General features: G+C 42.9%; 1 protein-coding gene across 2 annotated transcripts in view; it reads right to left on the bottom strand.

Annotated features, from left to right (window-relative positions):
- Positions 1-20,476, bottom strand: part of SLC22A3 (solute carrier family 22 member 3) — a 32,653-nt gene continuing 12,177 nt past the window's right edge. Inside the window, exons 2-11 of one of the 2 annotated variants that reach the window (XM_040597333.1) lie at positions 19,476-19,579; positions 17,346-17,500; positions 13,882-14,047; positions 12,728-12,845; positions 6,530-6,627; positions 6,178-6,392; positions 2,934-3,042; positions 2,577-2,689; positions 1,000-1,099; positions 1-243 (exon numbers count right to left, since the gene is read on the bottom strand). In XM_040597333.1, the coding sequence (XP_040453267.1) occupies positions 186-243; positions 1,000-1,099; positions 2,577-2,689; positions 2,934-3,042; positions 6,178-6,392; positions 6,530-6,627; positions 12,728-12,845; positions 13,882-14,047; positions 17,346-17,500; positions 19,476-19,579 (1,236 nt within the window). In that variant the 3' untranslated portion in view covers positions 1-185. Of the gene's footprint in view, positions 1,100-2,576; positions 2,690-2,933; positions 3,043-6,177; positions 6,393-6,529; positions 6,628-12,727; positions 12,846-13,881; positions 14,048-17,345; positions 17,501-19,475; positions 19,580-20,476 lie in introns of both variants that reach the window. The other variant, XM_040597331.1, reaches the window with a different exon arrangement.

Genomic DNA, 20,476 nt, shown 5'->3' on the forward strand with positions numbered 1-20,476 from the left:
AAAAAAAAAAAGAATTTATTCCATATTTATAGAAAAATACACTGCTTATTTTAAACGTCCTTGTGCTTAGAAGAAGAACATGGAGTTTAATCCATCCTTTGCAGCAAATTTTGAAGTGGTGGCATGTAAAGAACAAATTCCCAGTATGGGAACACAGTTCTTTGTTCAGTGCTGTCCTTCACAGGTCAAATATAAGAGTTGGTGTCCCGGTGTTTCCGTTTCTTGCCACATATACCAAAATGGCTGAAGAAACAGAAGGGGAGAGGGGTATAAGGGTGAAAGAAACCAGAAAGGATGTAGTCCAAGTTGTAGTCCAAGCTGCAGTACTGGAACATTTACCTTCTGCATAGGAATATTCCTCTTTCTTTAGTTTGTACATTGAAACAGGCAAAAGTTGTTTATGTCATATCCAAAGTCACTGCTCGAAACATTAATGTATAGTGCTAGCTCCTCAAGAAATTTAGCCAAGGTGTAACTGTTCCGTGCACACCTGCAGTGCAGTGAAGAGTCTGGCTTGTGTGTGCCAGGGGTGGGAAAGCTGGGCACCTACAACTTTTCAGCTATAAATTCACCTTGTGTGTGATTTTTCAATAACTTCACAAATGGTGAGAGTGCTCCCATGATGAAGGGCCCTTCCTCACAGGATGCTTTGATTTAAGTAATGCCTGGTTTTTTTGAGCAGAGCTGCAGGCTATACTTTGCAATATCTCTCTGGCATTCTATTACATTCTGCTTCTAGAGGTGCATAGGATGACTTCATGTCTTTATGAGAAAAGTACAGATTCTATCCCCACACTTCTTTTTAACAATCTGCCCTAGTGGTACTGAAAAGTTCACATTTCTACTGAGGAAAACACTACCTGCTCATAATATCAACCTGACTAGGGAATTTACTTTGACACTTGGAAAACATCAATAATTTATGACAGTTGATAAAGTTGGAGGAGAAAGCCCCCAGGAAACCCCACCCAAGTAGAAGCAAGAAAATACATATCATACCTTGAAAGCTGTTCTACATCCTCCACTGTCTCTGGTAAAGAGATGCCTTTTGTCTCTGGTAAAAGCAAGACCAGGAGCCCACAGACAACTGCAAGAATACCTGCAATAGACATTGAAGAGTTATGAAAGTGACAAGAAAATTGTTAATTTTCTTATTTTCAGGGCTTATCCACTGAGGACAGTTTATTTAAAGGTCGAAGTGAGATTTTTAAAGTAAAACAGCTACTTGTGATTACCCTACTCTTATCAAGCACCTTTATGCTACATCAATTTAACCTATTACAAAAAATAACTTGAGGGCTAGCAGTTCATTTGCAGCCTGAATTGCCCCAAAAAGGAGATCTTAGAAGTAAAAAACCTGAGGCAAGTTCACATGGGCAAGTGCATACAAACTGCACTGGAAACAGGATGGTGTTTCTCACATAAAATAAATCTGCTTTTGTTCAAGGGGCTGGATCATGTAGATGCATCTGTTTTTCTTGAGACCACTGAGATTTTCCTGAAATACCATCTTTGTGTATCCATGGCCAAAGCAGATTATGTGATTCAGAATAAAAATTCATCCTTGGGAAAGAGCATTTTCTGTATCTACAGAGCCAGTCTGAAATAGTTCATCATGAGTGGTTATTTTAGAATAATTTCCTGCATAGAAATAATAATGCAATATTAATAACTAATTATTTTTTTCAATAATTAATTATATATTATATATTGATTATATATAATATCTATTAAATACTGTAAGAAGTACAAAATAGAAGGGCTGGAGCAAAAACTAGAATGTTGCCTGACTGTTGACAGTCCTCTCTGATCCTCTCTGATTTTGTAGCTGTGTACTCACAACAAGGGGAATTCATATGTCCTTCAGCAGCAGCAGAATTTTAGAATTAAATAATGTGAACACCATACTTATATATATATATGTCTTGGAATAATGGTAATCTTTTAAAATGTCTTTTGTCTTTCCATTTTGTTTTCAGCTGAAGTTGTCATAGCACAAATTTCCTTATTCTGCCCTATCCCTTTTGCTTTTCTCTCAGTAATATGTATCTCCTGGAAGTCTGGTTTAGCCACAGACTCCCATTTATTTGTTGGAAATAATTTTTTTTTTCCCCACAGAATTACTCTGCAGGGCTCATTTTTTCCAAAACGCAGCTGAGGAAAAGAGTTCAACAGGAATACAAAGTTATGGTTAATACAACATCCATAGTCATAACTGTTAACTACCAAAAAACCTAAACCAAGTATTTTTTAAAGGACATTAACCTCTACTCTTGGGAGACTAAGCTTACTTCTCTGCAATTATAGAATTTAGCTGTAAGGTTTCTCAGTCTTAAAGCACCTCACATAGTTTCTTTTATGCTTCTTCAACCAAGTTACCCAAGCAGACTTGAGCTCTTCGTGTGCCATGAAATCACCCACATTTCACCCCTTTGCCATTCAGCTCTGGGCATGAAGGTTGAGAGGGGCTGCTCTGAGGGGTAGACGAGGCCACACAGTACACTGTTGCTCCAAAAGAAAAGCCCTATTAGGAGGAGGATATTTAAACCAAAAGTATATTTTAGATCAAATCTTACTGAAAATAATTAGAGGTAGCTCCAACCAAATGGCTGCTAACCGGAAAAGCAGGAATGGGGCTATGATCCCACCTAGGTCACACAAACTTGAGCACAGGGAGACACCAAAGTTTCTGCAAAAGAAAAATAGTGCCAGATATTTAAGAAGCGCTGCCAAATTGATGAACCAGCAGTTTGAGGAGCAGAATGTAGACTTAGCTCCAAAATTATCTCATCAGTATATGCCATCCACATTGAGCAGTGGCTATTCAGTTAAGAAATTCTGGACAAAACCAAGTTTTACTAAACAACGTTGAAACAGGGAATGGGGAAAAGGAGAGGGAAAAGGTGAAAGATTCCTGGGAGCTTTTGATGTACCTGAGTGTTGTAGGGTACAATTCAGTGTTCACAAGATAGACGATTTCAAAAGCCATTGTGATGCCCAGTCTTCCCAGTGTGGCAACTGTCGTTTTGAGCCATGGAATATCTGTTCATTCAAAAGAAACCCCAGTGAAGCATGTTTTGGTGCACCAGCAGAGCATTTCTGAGAGCCCCAGGCCCTGTCAGCAGAAGCTACATCACAGAAACACTGGATCAGTGAAAATCAGACTGAGAGGCCACTGCTGTAGATATCAATCTATACTGGCAATTATTGCTTTCCAGAATCATGCAAGGCTGCTTTGGAGAATCAGAAATCACTTCTAGATGGTTGATTCAAGATGCTGGTGGAGCATAACAGCATGGATGGGAGAACGAATGTTATAAGCTTCCATGACTATAACCAAATTGAGCTCTGGAAAGGAGTATTTATTTCTATAGGGAAGTTATGCTGTAAGAAACACTGGTAGGTCACCTCCCAAAGCCTTCTGACAACAAAGAAGATACCTCTAAAGGTGCATAGAACCACAGAATGATTTAGGTTGAAAAAGACTTTTAAGATCGTCAAGCCCAACCACAACCACAAACCACAAACCAAAAACCATTGCCAAGTCCACCACTAAACCGTGTCCCTAAGTGCCACATCTACATGTCTTTTAAATACCTCCAGGGATACTACATTAAAATAATTCTCCCTAGTGCAAGCCAACTACACTTCATAATTTGTCTAGCCATTGCACATTAGACATACTCCTAATAATGCTACTCCTGGCCATCCTCCCCCTTCCCTTCCCTGGTGTTTGTTGGTACCTGACATGACTGGTAGGTCATGAATGTGCTAATTGCCCTTATACATCAGCAGGAGGTGGAATGGTCACATCTGCACTGCAGAGCAGAGCCATGCCAGCAGTCTGAGTGCCCTCTCTGGAGAGCCAGTGGCCTTTGGAGGAGCATCACAAGGAATGCAATAAGCGCTTCTGCAATGCCCTTGGGAGAGGACAGTCTCCTGTATGGTTTAGGTCATGACCAGGCAGACAGGGAGGCGAGCGAAATAATGACCCTGGACTTGGCATGAAGGGGAACTCTGCCACTGGAGAGGCCTCTGGCAGTGACTGTTTTCTCAAAACTTCAATAGGAAGAACAAGAAAACATTTCGGTTTGCTCTGAGCCAAAAATGTCACACTTGGGGTTATTTCCCTTCCAAAACAACCAAACAAACCCCCACCAAATTTCACCTCATGTTGTGAGACACTGCCTTTGCCCTGAAAAGGTCTGTTTTCAAACACTTGTAAGAAAAGAAAAGGCTGGAAAGAACAAAACAAATCCACATTGTCTCCTTGGCACCCCTTCAGTCCATCAAGTCCCCAAGGTGAGGGTGACGTCCATGTGCCTCCTCCCTCTGCCAGGAGACTCAAACTGTGTAAGCACCCCAGCATGGATGGAGATCTCACAAAGCTGCTGGTGCAGCTTTTCCCATCTGTATAAACAGACTTCTTTTGAAAGCAGGACTTGGACCTCAGGTGTCCCATCTGCAATTATCTTAATCCCCAGGCTGTCCTCTCCTTGCCTGGGCAGAGTCCCCTCAGCACTTTGGCACTACTGAGAACAGGCTGGTGGCAGCATCCTGCTGGCTCCAGGCTACCGCTGTCTCCCCTCACTCAGGCCATACCAGCCCCACATGATGCTCCTGCTCTAACCACAGACCTGCTACACCACGCTCAGCTGATGGTGTGCCCAAAAATACATGAAGGAACTGGAGGCAGGTGTCCTGCAGGAGTAATTCCACTGAGCTGTTCTTCGCTTCCTCTTTCTGCAACAGCCCTAGCTCCAGGCAATTAACATTCCTCAGTCCCTGCTGTCCCAGTGGGACCGTCATACTTTTTTAACAGGTGGAAAATGATGCTATCAAAGTCAGCAGGTGACATGGTGACCAGGCCCTCTGTGCCTGAATTGATGTGCCCTGTGTCAAGGGAGCTGCCACTGGAGCACAGGGCAGACGGCATCCACTGGCTGTGTGGTGGCTCTTCTGAGAGGCACACAGATGTGAGGACCTGGGGAAAATCCACCAGGACAGCCTAGTCTGTCTTCACAGGTTTCAGTGGTCAAAATGATAAATGCAAACAAGTGACAACAGGGCACAATCACACAGCCACCAGTGCCAGCACCAGGAACAGACCTGATCTTCCTTTTCCCTTCTCCATCACTTCTGCTTCTGTTAAAGCAATGAAGCTAATTAAGCATACAGTATTAATTTTAACTGCCTTTTGAGGAGTCCCCTTAAAGGCAGCTTAACTGAGACAGAGATGAAAACCACACCTCTTTGAAGGATTTCATTTTGCACTCACGACAAACCTGCCTGTTTTCATGGGGACATCATACTCTTGAAATGGCTTCTCGTGGCTCTTCTCTAGGAGAACAGTTGCCCCACAGTATAACTTCAGGAATTAAAACCTCTAAGGCTGGCCAGGACTGTCCCTTACTTTGACAGTAACGTCCCTGGGGAGGAATAAGCCTCACTAATGTCCATTCAGCGTCCAGTCCCCAGCTACACTAAGGCAAAGCATGCTGATATAGTAACATCCACTTCCGAGCACGTCCAAATGCTTCCCCACGGATCAAAGAAAATACACAGGAGGAAAAACTATTTAAAGAAAAGGCAGGAGTTCTGGGAAGATTTGTGCAGTATCAGACCTTGTAGTTGTTCTTGAAACCAGATAAAAATGACTTAATCAAAAGCCGTATCTTTCCTCCAACCCCTTAACATTATCCAAACTCTTGGGAGGGTGAGGGCAGGGCAATAATCATGTTGTCTGTCACAGCCCCTACATCATGTTGTGGTTTGCATTGCTTTATTTGCAAATGGGAAGACTGCCAAGCTTCCTCAGCTAAATCACTTATTGCTTACATCACTAAGTGTCTTCCACGTCAGGGAATGTATTTTCCCTTTATCTTTGTATACTCTTCCCTTGCATTTGCCTTCAAAAACTGTACGGGGGCATAATATTTTTTTTCTTTCTAAGAATACACCCAGCTGTTGCTCACCATTCATCAAAGATACAGCCATTGCATATTCCAGGGAAATCTATAAACAAATAAGGTATGTTGTTCCCTGACTGCGGTGCTGCTTGCATCACCAGACACTTTTTGCTTTTATCTCTAGTTTTGGGTGGCCTGCTGTCCTTGCTTAAGGTGTGTCAGAGAGAAGCCATTGACCTAAAGAGCTTGATGTTGGGACGGGAATTACCTTCTGGCAAGAAGGCAGTAATGAGGCATGCAATTCCTGCCACGATGTTGCTTATTGCAAAGGGAAGGCGCCGGCCAATGCGATCAATTGTCACTAAAATGAGGAGAGCAGCTGGCAGCTCCACAGCTCCTGAGATGAAGAAGTCTAGGTAGAGGTTTCCTCCCACAATTCCTAGGCGCATGACAAGCCCTTGGTAGATCAGGGCACTTGTGAACCTAAACAGCAAAAGAAAAAAGTTGTTGAGAGGCAAACAAATGGCTGCTGGCAGCTGGAAAAACCCTAAAAGTCACAAGGGAATTTTTCTTCAAAACCCACTGTCCTCGTACCAAGCTGGACTGATGTGGGCACTCACCAGGCATACATCAGGATGAGTGTGTTCCTCCTCATCCGCGGAGTCCTCACCAGGTCAAGAAAGGAGGGGTTGCTGACCTCCTCGCTGCTAACGGTGATCTGAGGAGAAAAGTGAGCAGCAGAGTCAGCTGGTGGGGCTCAGGCAGGCACTGGGGCAGAGTTTCTATGCAAACACAGTGCTCAGCAATATTCCAGTCCAGCGAGCAAGCAAAGGTGCTGATGCGCCCGCCAGCTTGCTGCACTCCAGAGCGGGGTGCAGATACAGGAAACAGCTTGTGACTGGACATGGCTGTGGGCTTTTCTTCATGGTGATTGTGCAAAGATGAAAAAAAAAGTCCTCAGTCTTGACCTGAGAATGGAAAAATTATTTCCTTGCTGTTGACCGGGAATTTCTTGGAAGGCAATACGTGGTCATTGTCACGTCAGGGTCACTGGGAGCATAGCTTCCTTCTGCCAGAGGTGACAGAGGAGGGGACCATGGCAGGAAGTGCAAAGTGATGGGCTGAGGGAAGCAAGGAGAGAGGGGGTGAGCAGCAAGCAATGGGCTTGGGAACATGGCTGGTGGCACAGCTGGACAGCAGGAAGAAAAGAGGAGTGAGAGAAAGAACAGATCTGTGAAGGCACTTAGGTGCTACAAAACATTCAATAGGTGGAATTCAGAGGGTCTTAAAATACACAAGCACTGTGCTGAACATGGATTTTATCCTGGAAGAAAAAAATCCTGCAAAGTATGAATTCATGGTCCTCATACTGCCTACAAAGTATGGTAAATCTGTTCACAGCTTCCTCCAACACAGTCACAATGGGGCACTTGATGAAATCATCAGCTGGAAGGTTGAACAATCACAGAAAACGGCAAGATTTCACACAGTCTTTGTTTACGCATTGGAGTTCATTGCTATAGGATACTGTGAGGCCAGAATATTAGCAGGGCCAAAAAGGGATTAGGGACATTAATGGAGGTCATTTGTAACCATGATGTCCAAGCCAGGTGGCAGGCCTTTTGTTCCTATGTTCATTTCATGGGTGAGGAAGATGAGGAAGAGATGACAGAGGTGGTTTTAGGCAGGGAAAAACCATGAGACTGCCCATGAACAGGCAGCTGCATCTGGGATTGCCATCAGTTCTCAAAGCAGCTGTGGGAAACATGGAGTTAAAACCTGCTGCATCCTTTTTGGGAGGATTTTGGGCAGCCTGGCTGCTTTGACTCTCAGTTATGGCCCTCCTTCTGAAAGAAGGACTAAGAGACCAGAAAGAGGAGTAAATCCCTCTCTACCACCACAGCACCCGCTGCCCACGCAGGCACAGGAGCCAAAGGAAACAACCCTGGCTGGTGGGAAGACATGGGTGAAAGGACCGGGAAGCATATGAGAACGTGGAGATCCATGGTGTGAAGACGAGTGAAGCCAAAGGCATGGCCCAAGGGTCTCGTCAGCTCAATCCAAAGCTTTCACCCTGTATTTCTTTTTTGTATCATAAGTAGCACAGATGTTTTTCAGTGAGATTTGGCTGGATGTATTTACACATGACTTCTTCGTAACTGAGTGGCACAAAACTTCTTAAGTGGACAGAGAAACCTCACATTTGTTTGAGTGTCCTTTCCACTCCCGTTTACTTTTCTTCTGTAACCAGAGCCAGAAGTTTTCTTCAAAGCACTGCTACTTCTGCTGCATGCTAGAGTCCTTTGTGGGGCAGGCGGAGGTTGCTGGGTTTCTGCACTGCTCTTGGAGTTCCTCATATTACAGTTATAAAGCTGCCACAACTGTGTTTATAAAAGCAGGCTGCCAGCCATCAGTTGTGACTTTGTGCAAATACAGTTTTAGTTTTCCAAAGGACTAAAGATAAATTCAACACAGGTGCTACAATATATTTTTTGTCTTGATAAAGGCATAATAACCCAAAGCATCACTGAGCATTTTTTTATGGATGAATAAAAAAAATAAAAAAAAAAAAATCACTGTGGAAAGTCAGATCTTTGTAGGGAAAAAGTCCTCTTCTTGTTCTTTGGAAGTCAAGGGGAGCTTTGCTATTCACATCAGCGCAGTCAGGAGTCCAATGACAGGAACCATGTTTACAAAGATGTGCTATCTGAAAACTCTGGAAGAAGTTTTACAACCAGGTTCCTGACATTTTTATGTCCCAGAAAAATTACATATTTTTTTTTGGCAATAATTTTTAAAGATTCCTCATAGCACAGACATATAGTTCTGTACATGCTTAATTCTGCACAGGATAGTACATTCATGCATGTATATAATACATATGTATGTAAGTTAACATATACTAGAAATATATATGTCTACATACATCTGTAGTGTGTGTGTGTGTGTGCGTGTGTGTGTGTGTATAAAGGGAGAGGGGGTTTTGGTCCACAACTTTCTCAAGAAGCAGCTCTCACTCAGCTGGTTGCAGCCCATTCTGCTTTTGGACAGAGACCAAGAATTGAAAAATTAGCTTGATAAAAAAAACATGCTAGTAAAATTATGAGCAACTGGAAAAAAAGAATTCATAATTTACAATTAATTTAATGAGTTCTGGGTAGAGCTGAACTGTACCAGTGTCATAACTCACAAAGCAAAAAAGCAAATATTATACAGAGGTCATCTGTATTTTCTGCACGCCAATAAAAATGCAACGCTACTACATCCAGAGCCATGTAAGGGACTTGGCTAATGGAATTTTGACAGATGTATTGGAAAATCTTAGCCAAAATGCACTGATGGATGATGCCTCTCACTTCTCCCTGATCCTCCACACCCACAGCACTTTACCTGAAATTCTGTTGTTTCATGAAAGAGAAGTCTGATGTGAGTTAATGTGAGAAACACACTCGATTCACAACTAATGTGCTTCCTGTAGATGCTGTCTTTCCTCTGGGCACAGCACCAAGGATGACACACATTGTATATTAAAAAGGCCCAAGGAACAGATCCAGCACAAATCTACATGTGTGGAGGTTAATCTGCTGCAGCTGCAAGTGGCTTGGGGTCATGAGCAGGGACACTTCCGACAAAAAATAAATTAACTTAAAACAAAAAACAGGGAAAGACACGCATCTCCATTCTGGCATAATGCTTTGAAAATGCTAATGTTTAAAGAGGGGAAGTGTGTGTAGGAATGCAGGGCTGAATGTGGAGGGAGACCTGCAGCAGCGCAACCTTCCTGCTACGTATCTTGGGCCACACTTGGCACTAGGTAATGCTGACCAGGACGGGTGAATCTCACTGGTGCGTATGTCCCAGCCAAGGACAATAATCCATAGAATCATAGATACATGAAATGGTTTGTCTTGGAAGGGACTTTAAAGATCACTTGGTTCCAGCCCCCCTGCCACAGGCAGGGACACCTTCCATTGGACCAGGTTGCTCAGAGCCCCATCCAACCTGGCCTTGAACACTTCCAGGGATGGGGCATCCACAGCTTCTCTGGGCAGCCTGTTCCAGTGTCTCACTACCCTCATAGGGCAGAATTTCTTCCTTATATCTAATCTAAACCTAGTCTCCTTCAGTTTAAAACCATTCCCTCTTGTCCTATCACTATGTGCCCTTGTAAAAAGTCCCTCTTTCATAGGCCCCTGTTAGGTCTCCCTGGAGTCTTCTCTTCTCAAGGCTGAACCCCAGATCTCTCAGCCTGTCTTCATAGGAGAGGTGCCCCAGCCCTCTGATCATCTTTATGGCCCTCCTCGGAACTCATTCCAACAGGTCCATGTCCTTCTCATGCTTGGGGCCCCAGATCTTTGCTGAAAGCAGTATTCCAGATGGGGACACATGAGAGGAGTAGAGGGGAACAATCACGTCCCTCAACCTGCTGGTCACACTTTTTGATTCAAACCAGGATATGGTTGGCTTTCTGGGCTGCAAATGCACATTGCCAGTCACATGCAGCTTCTAGTCAACCACACCCCAAAGTCCTTCTTAGGGCTGATCTCAATCTGTTCTCCACCCAGTCTCTATTTGTGTTTGGGATTGCCCAAACCCACATGCAGGACCTTGTATCTGGTCTTATTGAACTTCAGAAGGTTCGCATGGGCCCACCTCTCAAGTCTGTCAGTCTCTCTGGAAGGCATCCCTTCCTTCCAACGTGTTGACCGTACCACACAGCTCGGTGTCATCAGAAAACTTGTTGAGGGTGCACTCAATCCCACTGCCCATGTTATTGACAAAGATGTTAAATAAACAAAGCTCATTCTGCTTTGTGGGACAGCTGAGGGTGATTTCCTGATCTTGGCTGGTATCACAGAGCTGCCTTGGCATCCATCAGAAAAATGGTTCACTAATTGCTGGCCTAGCTTGTTACTGCTCATCAAATTTCCTTCTGTCATGTTGCTTCACTAATGTGCAACAGTTTCATTTGGTATATCCTGCCAAGGAAGTTATATGTAACTTTTTTCCCTGACATCCCTCCCTCCCCATCATTAATATTTGCATGCTCTCTTGAGGAACATAAAGTTATAGAAATACCATTATAGTGACATTATGACACTTGAACTTGCTGCTTATGAATAAAGCAGCTGGCTGTGGAAATGTATGTTTCAGCGTAATCATCTCTGCTAATAGCTCCAGTTTTGACTTTACAGAATCATTATCCCAGAGGCTAGGGAGCATACTATAGGTTAGGGCCCAGCTTCTCTGTGGAACCTGTTGTGTGAACTTTACCTTGCCAGAACTGTCATTAACATGTACTTAATGAAGTGGAAAGATAATTACATACTGGTATAAAATAACTGGCCATTTCTATACTCTTTCTGTTGCCACATAGCTCTTCCTGCGTGCACTTTCATGCAAGGTCTGTATTTATAGCAGGAATGGTCCTGAATAAGTAGAGCTGCTTAGGCTGGCTGATTTATGGAGGCTGTTTCTCACCAGGTAAATAAAATCCTCTGGATTTGGGAATAGCTATCTGATGTTTCAGAAGAGTTCCCACAATTACTGCTTGGGTTTCATCCACAGTTATCATCTAGGATTTTGGTGAAGTAACCCCACTTTTGGGGGATTAACTGGGCTAAATTCTCAGGTTCTCCCTTGCTTAAGAAGAGCAATGGGGAAGACCTAGGTAAGATACCAAGCTGTTGGGACCCCAGGTTGCCAACTACCTGTCACAAAGCAGACGCATCATGATATTCCCTCCTGACAGGACAGGACACATAAGTCTCCTCCAAAAGCTGTTGTTCCAAAGTCTTTGTCTTTAGTCTCAGTGAAAAGTTAGGTAAAAGTCACACATGGTCATTTTGTATATGCATAAAAATTCATGTATATACATATGTCTGTATGTAGGCACAAAAAATACTACTGTATACTGACAGACAGACATTTTATGTAGGTCATTTTTTTTCAATAAACTCTCACCTTCCTGAAATACTTGTAGTGTATCCAGTATGCCACCTCTGGGCTGTGTTAGCTGTGTGCTAACAATTTATAGCTTTTTTCCTTCGTTCAGATAATGACTTCTAACACTACTATTGCTAGCATTGGGGTTCCAGACATGGTTTGTTACAGAACAGGAACCTTGTCCACATCTGTTGTCGTCAGTGAACCATAACGCCAATGCCACAGTAAACACGTCTGAGAGCCAGGCATTGCTACCCAATGCAGAACAGGCAAATGTTGCAATGACACAACGTCAGCCCTTTTGGTTCAGTCAAAACCACTTGTCGAAGGACTATTATTCTATCATGTATTGTCCAATTTTGTAAATACTGATCTCAGACAGTGCTTCCCCTGTTTTGAAGTTTGGGGCATGTTCTCCCCCTATTGGGATGGAAGCAGATTTATACTTAAATTCTGATTTTCTACATCATCTTCTCTTTGAGTTATAAAACAAGTTCTAGCAAAGGAGTCAGCAAAGTGGATCCTTCTGTCTCTGCTCACTCTATCAGCTAAAACAGCAGCTGCTGTGAAATACCATTGGCCCTCAGGCTAGTTTCTGATATTTCCCACAAGTTTTTAAAGTAGGAGCGTTGCAAATGAAAGATCTGATTCATTGTTTTGCAAACTTCGTTTTTCAGCCCATGTCTTTCCAGCCAGTTCACTTTTACCTTCTTGCTATTAACAAAGTAGATATGGGACTGACAGTCTTGTCCTGGTGTGACACTTCAAGAGCGTTGCCCATCAGATAAAAAGAATGCATTTTAACACAAGTGAACCTTCAAAAGATTAAGAAAGATTAGAAAAAAACCTCTAGCTCAAACAGATGACATTACCTCTGAGTAATGTGGTGAGAGATATTTCCCATTGTGTTTTGCAATGCTGTGCATGATTTTTAATGCCTTCTCTCCCTTTTTGCGTGTCAGGAGCCAACGTGGAGATTCAGGAACCACCCTGTAAGAACACAAAAGTCATAAGTAGAGGGTTTGCCCTTTAACATCAGAAGTAAAACAAAGTCCTTTGCCTTTTGCCTGTATTAATACACAACATACTGATTTTTCAGTCTTTGGGATACAGAAATTCTTCTGTGGACTGCTTTTCCAGTCAGTTTCCTGTAAAATATCTGACCCTTGTGGGCAAGAAAGAAGAAAATAAACTACATCAGCACTCCGCAAAGCTGAAAAATAAGAAATTTAACTATTGTGTTTGCACAATGGATGTCAAAATACAATAACCAAAGCAAAGAAGGTGCCTTTAGAACATCAAAGAGCAATGAAAGTCAACACTAAACACATGTAGCATCAAGTACAGGCAAATCAGGAAACTTCTAGCTGTATCACTGTAAGATAGACACACACCCACCTGAATGTGTATCTATTGTATAAACCAAACACAAAGCAATTTTACCGACTGGTGTTTCACTTTCTGCTGGCCTAGGATTAACATGATTCACAGTTTAAAAGCTCATAATAGGCAATGTTGAAGAAAACAATATACAGGAAGAAGGGCTGTGGATTAGTTTCTTTGGATCCAGCCCACAGGATGGAGGCACTCCACTGGGACAGATGTTCACTGTGCCGTAGTGCTCTGCTTACTCATTAGCTGTACTGCCCAGTTCATGGAAGCTGTAGGGCAAGCTCAGGCTTGAACTGAGTACATAATTAGAGGTATAGGTGAGGTCCCATGGCTGATGGAAAAAGCAGACTTTGGTGAAGTCAACCAGGTAAAGAGCCACAGGCTAAAGGGGAATAGAGCAGGGTTCTATGAAGCGCCAGCTGTGGCTGACAAGAGAGGGAAAGCCTGGGCAGAAAAAGTAATGTAGGTCTGAGATTCACTAAAAAGAATTTAAAATGCCAAAATCAACAATATGCAAATATCTTTTTCCTAAGCTACATCATCTTGTACGCTGGAGACTTGGGACCACAGAAGGGGTCTCAAGGTGCTCAAATAACAATAGCAATAATGACAAAAGCAATGACTGTGACGTTACCAGTAGTAGAGCAGAAAGAGGAAGTTGGGCAGTGAAATGGCCAGCTGGATCCCCTGCCAGGTGGGAACCAAGTACGCAATTCCAGGGAGAATCATAATTCCCAGGGTGAAGAATATCTGAATCACAATCCCAACAATCCGCTGGTCAGAACCAACGATCTCTGTCACTGAGCAGAGAGAAAGCCAAAATAAACAACACAGAAACAAGTCTAACTTGAAATAAAAATATTAGTGGTGGAGCATAAGGAAGGATAGTACTGTATCAGGTCACAAGTCTGCCTAGACCAGCATCTTGCCTTCAGCACTGTAAAATTGTCACCGAGACTGTAGAGGGCAAGCACAGGTGACACCTCCTCATCAATTCACCCACTATTCTTCAGCTAGAGGGGTTTCTGACTGCATATTTGCTAATGCATTAAATAGGGCCAGAACCAGGCTTGGAGACTGCATCATGATCATGCTTAGTAGTAAATTGTTATCACTCTGCCTGGCACAGTTTTGGCCCATGCCCCAGACTAGAGGATCCTCCAGGCAGCACCTGCTCCCAGCAGGTAATATGGACAAGGCATCTGTGGGGAGGAGAGTTTAGCTATACCATGCTGGTTGCTCTGAGGGCTAAGGTATGGTCCACGGTTTGTTTTATTTATTAGAACAAATATAACTGGTGGTGGTGGTGGTTTTTCTTAATACCTTGGTGGGGTTTTTATTTGTGAATGTGTCTAATCACTTTCGAAACCCATGTGAGCCCATATTTCTGGCAATACCCCAATGGCCATGACATCCATAGCTGAGATGAGCAATGTATGAAGTGTCTCTTACTTGTTTCAAAACTGTTACCTCTACCTGGTCTTCAGTGTAAAAGCAGAGGGTTTTACCTTGGTGTATTATACACAGAAAACAGGAGACACAATTTTACAAGTAGCAGTGATTCATTTCAGCTGGCAATGCAGAGAGATATGACACCATTACCACTTTCATTGAGCATTCATCATGTCTGCATGGCTAAGGGGCAACTCTGTTGCCTAAAGGTGGCTGCTCAGCCCTGGCCTGGGAAGAGCTGGGTTGTATGTAAAAGCAAACAGAGGTTCTTGGGTCAGCCTGTTGTGCTTCTGAAGCGCAGACCAGTCTGTCCTTCTCTACTGACTTCAACCGATCATTTCCAGGTTTGGAAGAAGCAGCCCTTGGAACACATTGCATTCCTTAAAGCAGCTGTTAGCTCCAGAGAGACGTAATTAACATATGAATAACCCAAGAAACCTAGCTAAGGAATACAACAGTTACAATCATACACTTATAAATTTCATGGTTACATATATCAGCTCTGAGTATAAATCTGAAAGAAAGAAAGGGTCTCTTAGGCAACCTGTACTGTGTGTTCCTCTGCCATGGGAACTTCTTCTCTAGAGGGCTGCTGGCCTCACTTCAAAGTGCTCTGTTCCTAAGGTTAACTTTTTCACAACAAGCTTCTTAGGTAGATAATAAACTACTGAAGCGCAGACCAGTAGCTTGAGAGATGTATTAATGGCAACCATCCTCCTGTTGCAACCAAAACGATGATCCGTATATGCCTCTTAAAAGATGTCAGGATGGTAAATACTCTGGGTGATCCCAGGATATAAGAGTAGATCCCCTGAAGGGAATTAGAAGGAATCACTTTGTCCAAGAATTAAGCACCTTGCTTAGGGCTTCAGTAATCCACTGTCCCTCGGGATCCTGTATCTCTGAACCTTTCCCTAAAGTCGTATACTCCGATCTGACCATTGCAAAACATTCCTTTCTGTCAAAACCTGGCCGTTTTAAGGAAGCCATGGGTCTGTCATAAAACATTTTGCTGGTTAGAGCACTTACCGAAGTTTTAGGATAAGATCTCGCTTTAAAATTAGGCTATGTGCTTGGTAGTGAAGGAGAAAGCAGCTTCTGGGCTTTTTGTGGGATCTTGGACTTGAGCTGCTCAGCAGTGCAACTTTTCCCGGAAAACCGAGGTGTTTAGAAGCTGAGAGGGCTAGAGAGTTATGTTTGCACATGCATTACCACGGTGTTCCCAGGTCTCACTGTAATTGTTTACAGGTGGTTGTAATTCTGTTCTCACTCATCTAAATTCCACTAGGAATTAAAAAAAACTGTCACAGGCCTTGGAGGCTACAGCAATACTATAAATTTTTGCACTATATAATGATGTTATCACTGTGTTTTGGATTATCACAATAGATTGCTGAATGGCTGGTTTTCTTTTTAAGTAAATCTGATGTCTCATCTACTAGGATGGTTTTCTCAATGTCTTGCTATTTCATGCTCTGAAGAAGAATTTCCCTTTCTGAACCTGGCAGTCATTCAAGATGCCACAACAATACTCTTTTCTCATGAAAAGTAAGTTTGCTGTGCGAGGCATTTCATTGCTGGGCCATGACTATAACCTATCAAAGAGTCTGGATCCCTGCTGTTTTGATGCTATTTATAAAAAAAGTTTTCCATCCCTTTCCCTTTTCAGGAAATACTGCTAATGCAGACCCTGGTGTCTAGCCCGGCACTGAGCAAAGCCTCCCAGCTAAAGAATGAGGAGCAGCCATCCAAACATCTGTTGTCCCAGTGAGGAAAAGCAGTTAACTCCTCTGAGCATCTGTGGAAGATGTTCAGACTCTGCCAAAATTAACCATGTCCCTGTTTGTGTATCCAGTTTATCTGGAGCTTGCTCTGTAGGTTTTGATTTTCTTGGTGATCTTCTGTGTAATCAGAAAACCTTTATATATACATATTCCACACCTTCACCTCTGAATTATTTAAGTTAATCCCTCCCCATTGTAGTCCGTAGATTAGACAGCCATAAAAGTCCTTAAATAACATCAACAGAAAGTGTTGCATTGCTACTGAGTCGCCTGTGGCCAGCTGCTCACAGGAATGTTCGAGTACCACAGTGATGGGTACAAAAGAAGAGCTTGGACAGTTCTGTCACTCTTGATAGTCTGTCCTCATGCATTACTTCTGGCTCGCTCTTTTCCATGGGATCCTATGAGGTCAGGGAGGCATGTACACTGCTGCCCATTTCCATCCTGTATCAGCAGTGAATATCAGAAAGTGTTTACACTTGCTGCTATTCTCAGAGGCCATCTCTGTACCAGTCAATTAGCAGACACTGTCAGGTAAGGAAACACTGTACTGTTTAGCTTCTAGAAAGATCTCTAGCATGATCTGGACAAAGGCCCATGACTGCTTCCCCATATATTTTGTTCTGGCATGTGCCCAGCCTATGGATGATGACAGATTACAATTTGCATGCAGGCACCTTGTCTTGGAAGGCAAATGCATTAAGTAGGATGGACTTGGGTTAATCATTGTCGGCTGACCCCAGGGCCAGTGCTTTCTTTCCAAGAAAAAATATTAACAAGAGCAGATGTAGCTACGACTCCTTGTCCTCCAAAATTCCCTCACTTTTCCTAACCAGAAAAAAAAGAAGATAACAGCTCTCACCAATCACGTAGCATGTCATCCAGGTTCCCTTGCCAAACACGCCTTGGAGAAAACGGAAGATCAAAAATACAGTAAAGTTTGGTGCGAATGCCACTATGATACCACATATCCCAACCCCGAGACAGGAGAGCAGGTAGATTAGGATTCTGCCATATCTGTTGCAAAAGGAAAAGAAAGTGAAAATCATGAAAAGACACAAAGATACATTTTTTTTCTGGCACCTCGTTTTAATGCTAGATCTGAAAGTGCCCTTTTGACCATCCTTGTTCCAAAGGAAGGCTGCCTGAATCTTCACAGTGTTGAATATGGATATGGAACAATTTTGCCTGCAGTAGTTATCATTACTTTTATGTCACTAATTTTAAAACTGGTGATGTCATCACCAGGCCCCCTTTTATTTTGGAAACTATTTTTGTCGTTTTGTATCTAAACTATGGCTCATATGTTACAATTCAGATTTTTGATCCAACTGAAATAAGGGCAACTTATTTCAAGGGGATTTCTGTTTTCACAAATTTGTCTCCTAATAGTAATTACAGCCAGATCTGTGAAAGTAATTTCTTCTTTAAATACTTTACGTGATTTTCCAGTGTTTTGTTTAGGTTTAGACCACTTGTTTTCAAAGTCTGCCTATCATATTATGAGTCTCATTTTCCAGTGAACAATGACATTATTAATAGGTGTGCCCAAGGTAAGCTGTAATTCAAAAAAACAAACCCAACAAAATCTCCCTGTAGTTTCATGGCAACCGTGTCCTTGGATCACAACTAGAATTTCCATTTTGATCTCTTTCTCGTTGTTATTATTGCTGTTTTAAGAAGAAACTGTGAAAACTGATGTAGCTGTTTATCTTAACAAAGAGTATTTGAGAGAATATTTGTTTGTTCATTTTGTTCAAAAGGTTTGATGGGAAGAATTTATGCAGGACAAGAATCAGGGTATTTTCAACTAGGTCCATTCTTTCGAGTGCTGTCAACAAGGCAAGAGTGCAAAGGTCTGGCTGCAGCACATTCCCCCAGTGCTATCAGTGTACAACATTCAGTGTACAGGAGTTAAATTCTGCTTAATACACAAGTACTCCTAGACATATAATTTTATTTTAATGATTAGCTGTAATATCTCTACTCTTACCAGTCTTAAGGTGCTAGTATCACAACCACCCAGCCAGACACTGAGCAGAGACATCTTAAGTTAGCCAGTGCCGTGGCATTTTTTCCACCTTACTTTTTCCATTATTACTATATCCCTTGGAAAGATGGAGTTTTCCTTGAAAGTACTTTTGTTTGCTAGTTCAAAATTCATTATCTGAGATAACATTCCAGATAATTCTGTAAGTATTCCTGCCTAAAAAGAAATCATATTTAAGTTATTATTACAGACACCAAAGGAAAATAAAACAGGCAGAAAGAAAGGACTTTATGAACTAAAAAAAATATGCTCTGCCATTGAAATTATCAGTGTTGCTCTCAGTCAACACAGAGGTTGACTACTGTTAGCTGTCAGCACAAAACACACACCAGGCTCCCTCTTTTACCCTAAGAGCAAGGTAGGGCTTGCAGGACACCCTGCTCTGGGGTGGGTCAGCTGCTCAAGTCTGAGTATCACCCACATCTTTTCCTTGATATTCATCCAGCCCTAGCAAGGGCTGAGGACTGGCTGCAGGGAGCTATGACTTCGGTGGTAAGTGTACGAGTCCAGCCTGTGAATGGAGAGAGTTACCATGCCAAGTCCCTTCCCTCTCTCCTCAGGTGGCTGCCTTCTTCATCAATGGCACCTATTAAACATCTGTCAGTAAATGCCAGTCCAGAAAACTCCTCTGAACGCTTCCTTTTCATTTCTGTGCCCTTCTGCCTTTCCTGGGTCCAGATGCGCACAGAAAACATCGGAAACCGCAAGAAAAGCTCTTTCTATGATATTTCACAGCCCAAACAGGATCAATAAGTACGATCGCATGACGTTTCCAGCCCAAAAGGAAGTGAAGATCACATTTGGCTGGAATTTGTTAACCCAGGCTGGGGAAGTTTATCCAAAATGAATTAAACCTCCAAAGTGTTGACACATGTTTATTGCAGGTGACACTACAAGTGATTTCACCTCCAAACAGATCGGACAGCAGTGCTTGTACGGTACCTGTCTGCAGCGTAGCCCAGGGTGAACGCGCCAGCCAGAAACCCCAGATTGAGGATAGCCTGCGAGAGGTCCAGCATCCAGGCGCTGCCGCACACAAGGTTGTACTGTGGGAACAAGGGAGAGGCACAAACACCTCAGGTGAGTGATTCATCATCCTCAGGGCGAAACATCATAGAAACTGCGGAAGGCCAGGCAGGAGGGGGAAGAGGAAGTTCAAATATGCTTGTTCAACAGCAAGCACCGGTGGGCCAGGGAAGCACAGCCACAGCAAGCCCTCTTCAAGCTGCGGTAAAGATAGAGGGAGAGCTCCCTCTTGCCAAGAGGATGCTGTGTGTTTCATACATCAGTTGTCCAGATATGAAAAGCAAATAGCTCTTTTGCAAACCAAACACAACGCTGTTAAATATGTTGCCAAGGCAAAGCCATGACTTTGTTTAGCGCAGAATAAGGGTGCACAGCTATAGCCAATGAAAACATCAGTTTATGTAAATGATTTAATTATTTTTCTTAGTGCCTTCTACGTAAAAGCAAAAACATGTGGTCGCTGGGGAAACAGAAAACACATCTCAGAACAATTTCAGACACATTGATTATGTATTTTCTTGGTGTAGCTTTCCCAGACTTTTCTATTCTTTATACTGCAGTAGCCATACCTCCCCAACACGGTGTTACATTGGGCATATCAGAAGGATTCATTAATGGGGATGGGGATGGGGTTGGGCACGGGTGAAGGGAAGAGGGAAGTGGGTGAGAGGAAGGAAGACAAAGAGACTAGGAATTAAAACTCAAATGACACTAAAAATAAAGTGGTTATCCAGACAGAATATCATTGGAAATTGCTTTAGAGGTTCTTTGAGAATAAAGAGATACCAGCCCCTGCCTGCCAAGTTCTGCAGACCTTGTGGGAATCGGGAGGTTTTGATCCATACCTGGGGTAGCCTTAGGAACAATGCAGCTTCAGGACCAGGGGAAGCCACAGACAACAGCAGCTGCCACCGTTT

Source organism: Falco naumanni, chromosome 6 (assembly GCF_017639655.2).
Source record: "Falco naumanni isolate bFalNau1 chromosome 6, bFalNau1.pat, whole genome shotgun sequence".
Classification (NCBI taxonomy): domain Eukaryota; kingdom Metazoa; phylum Chordata; class Aves; order Falconiformes; family Falconidae; genus Falco; species Falco naumanni.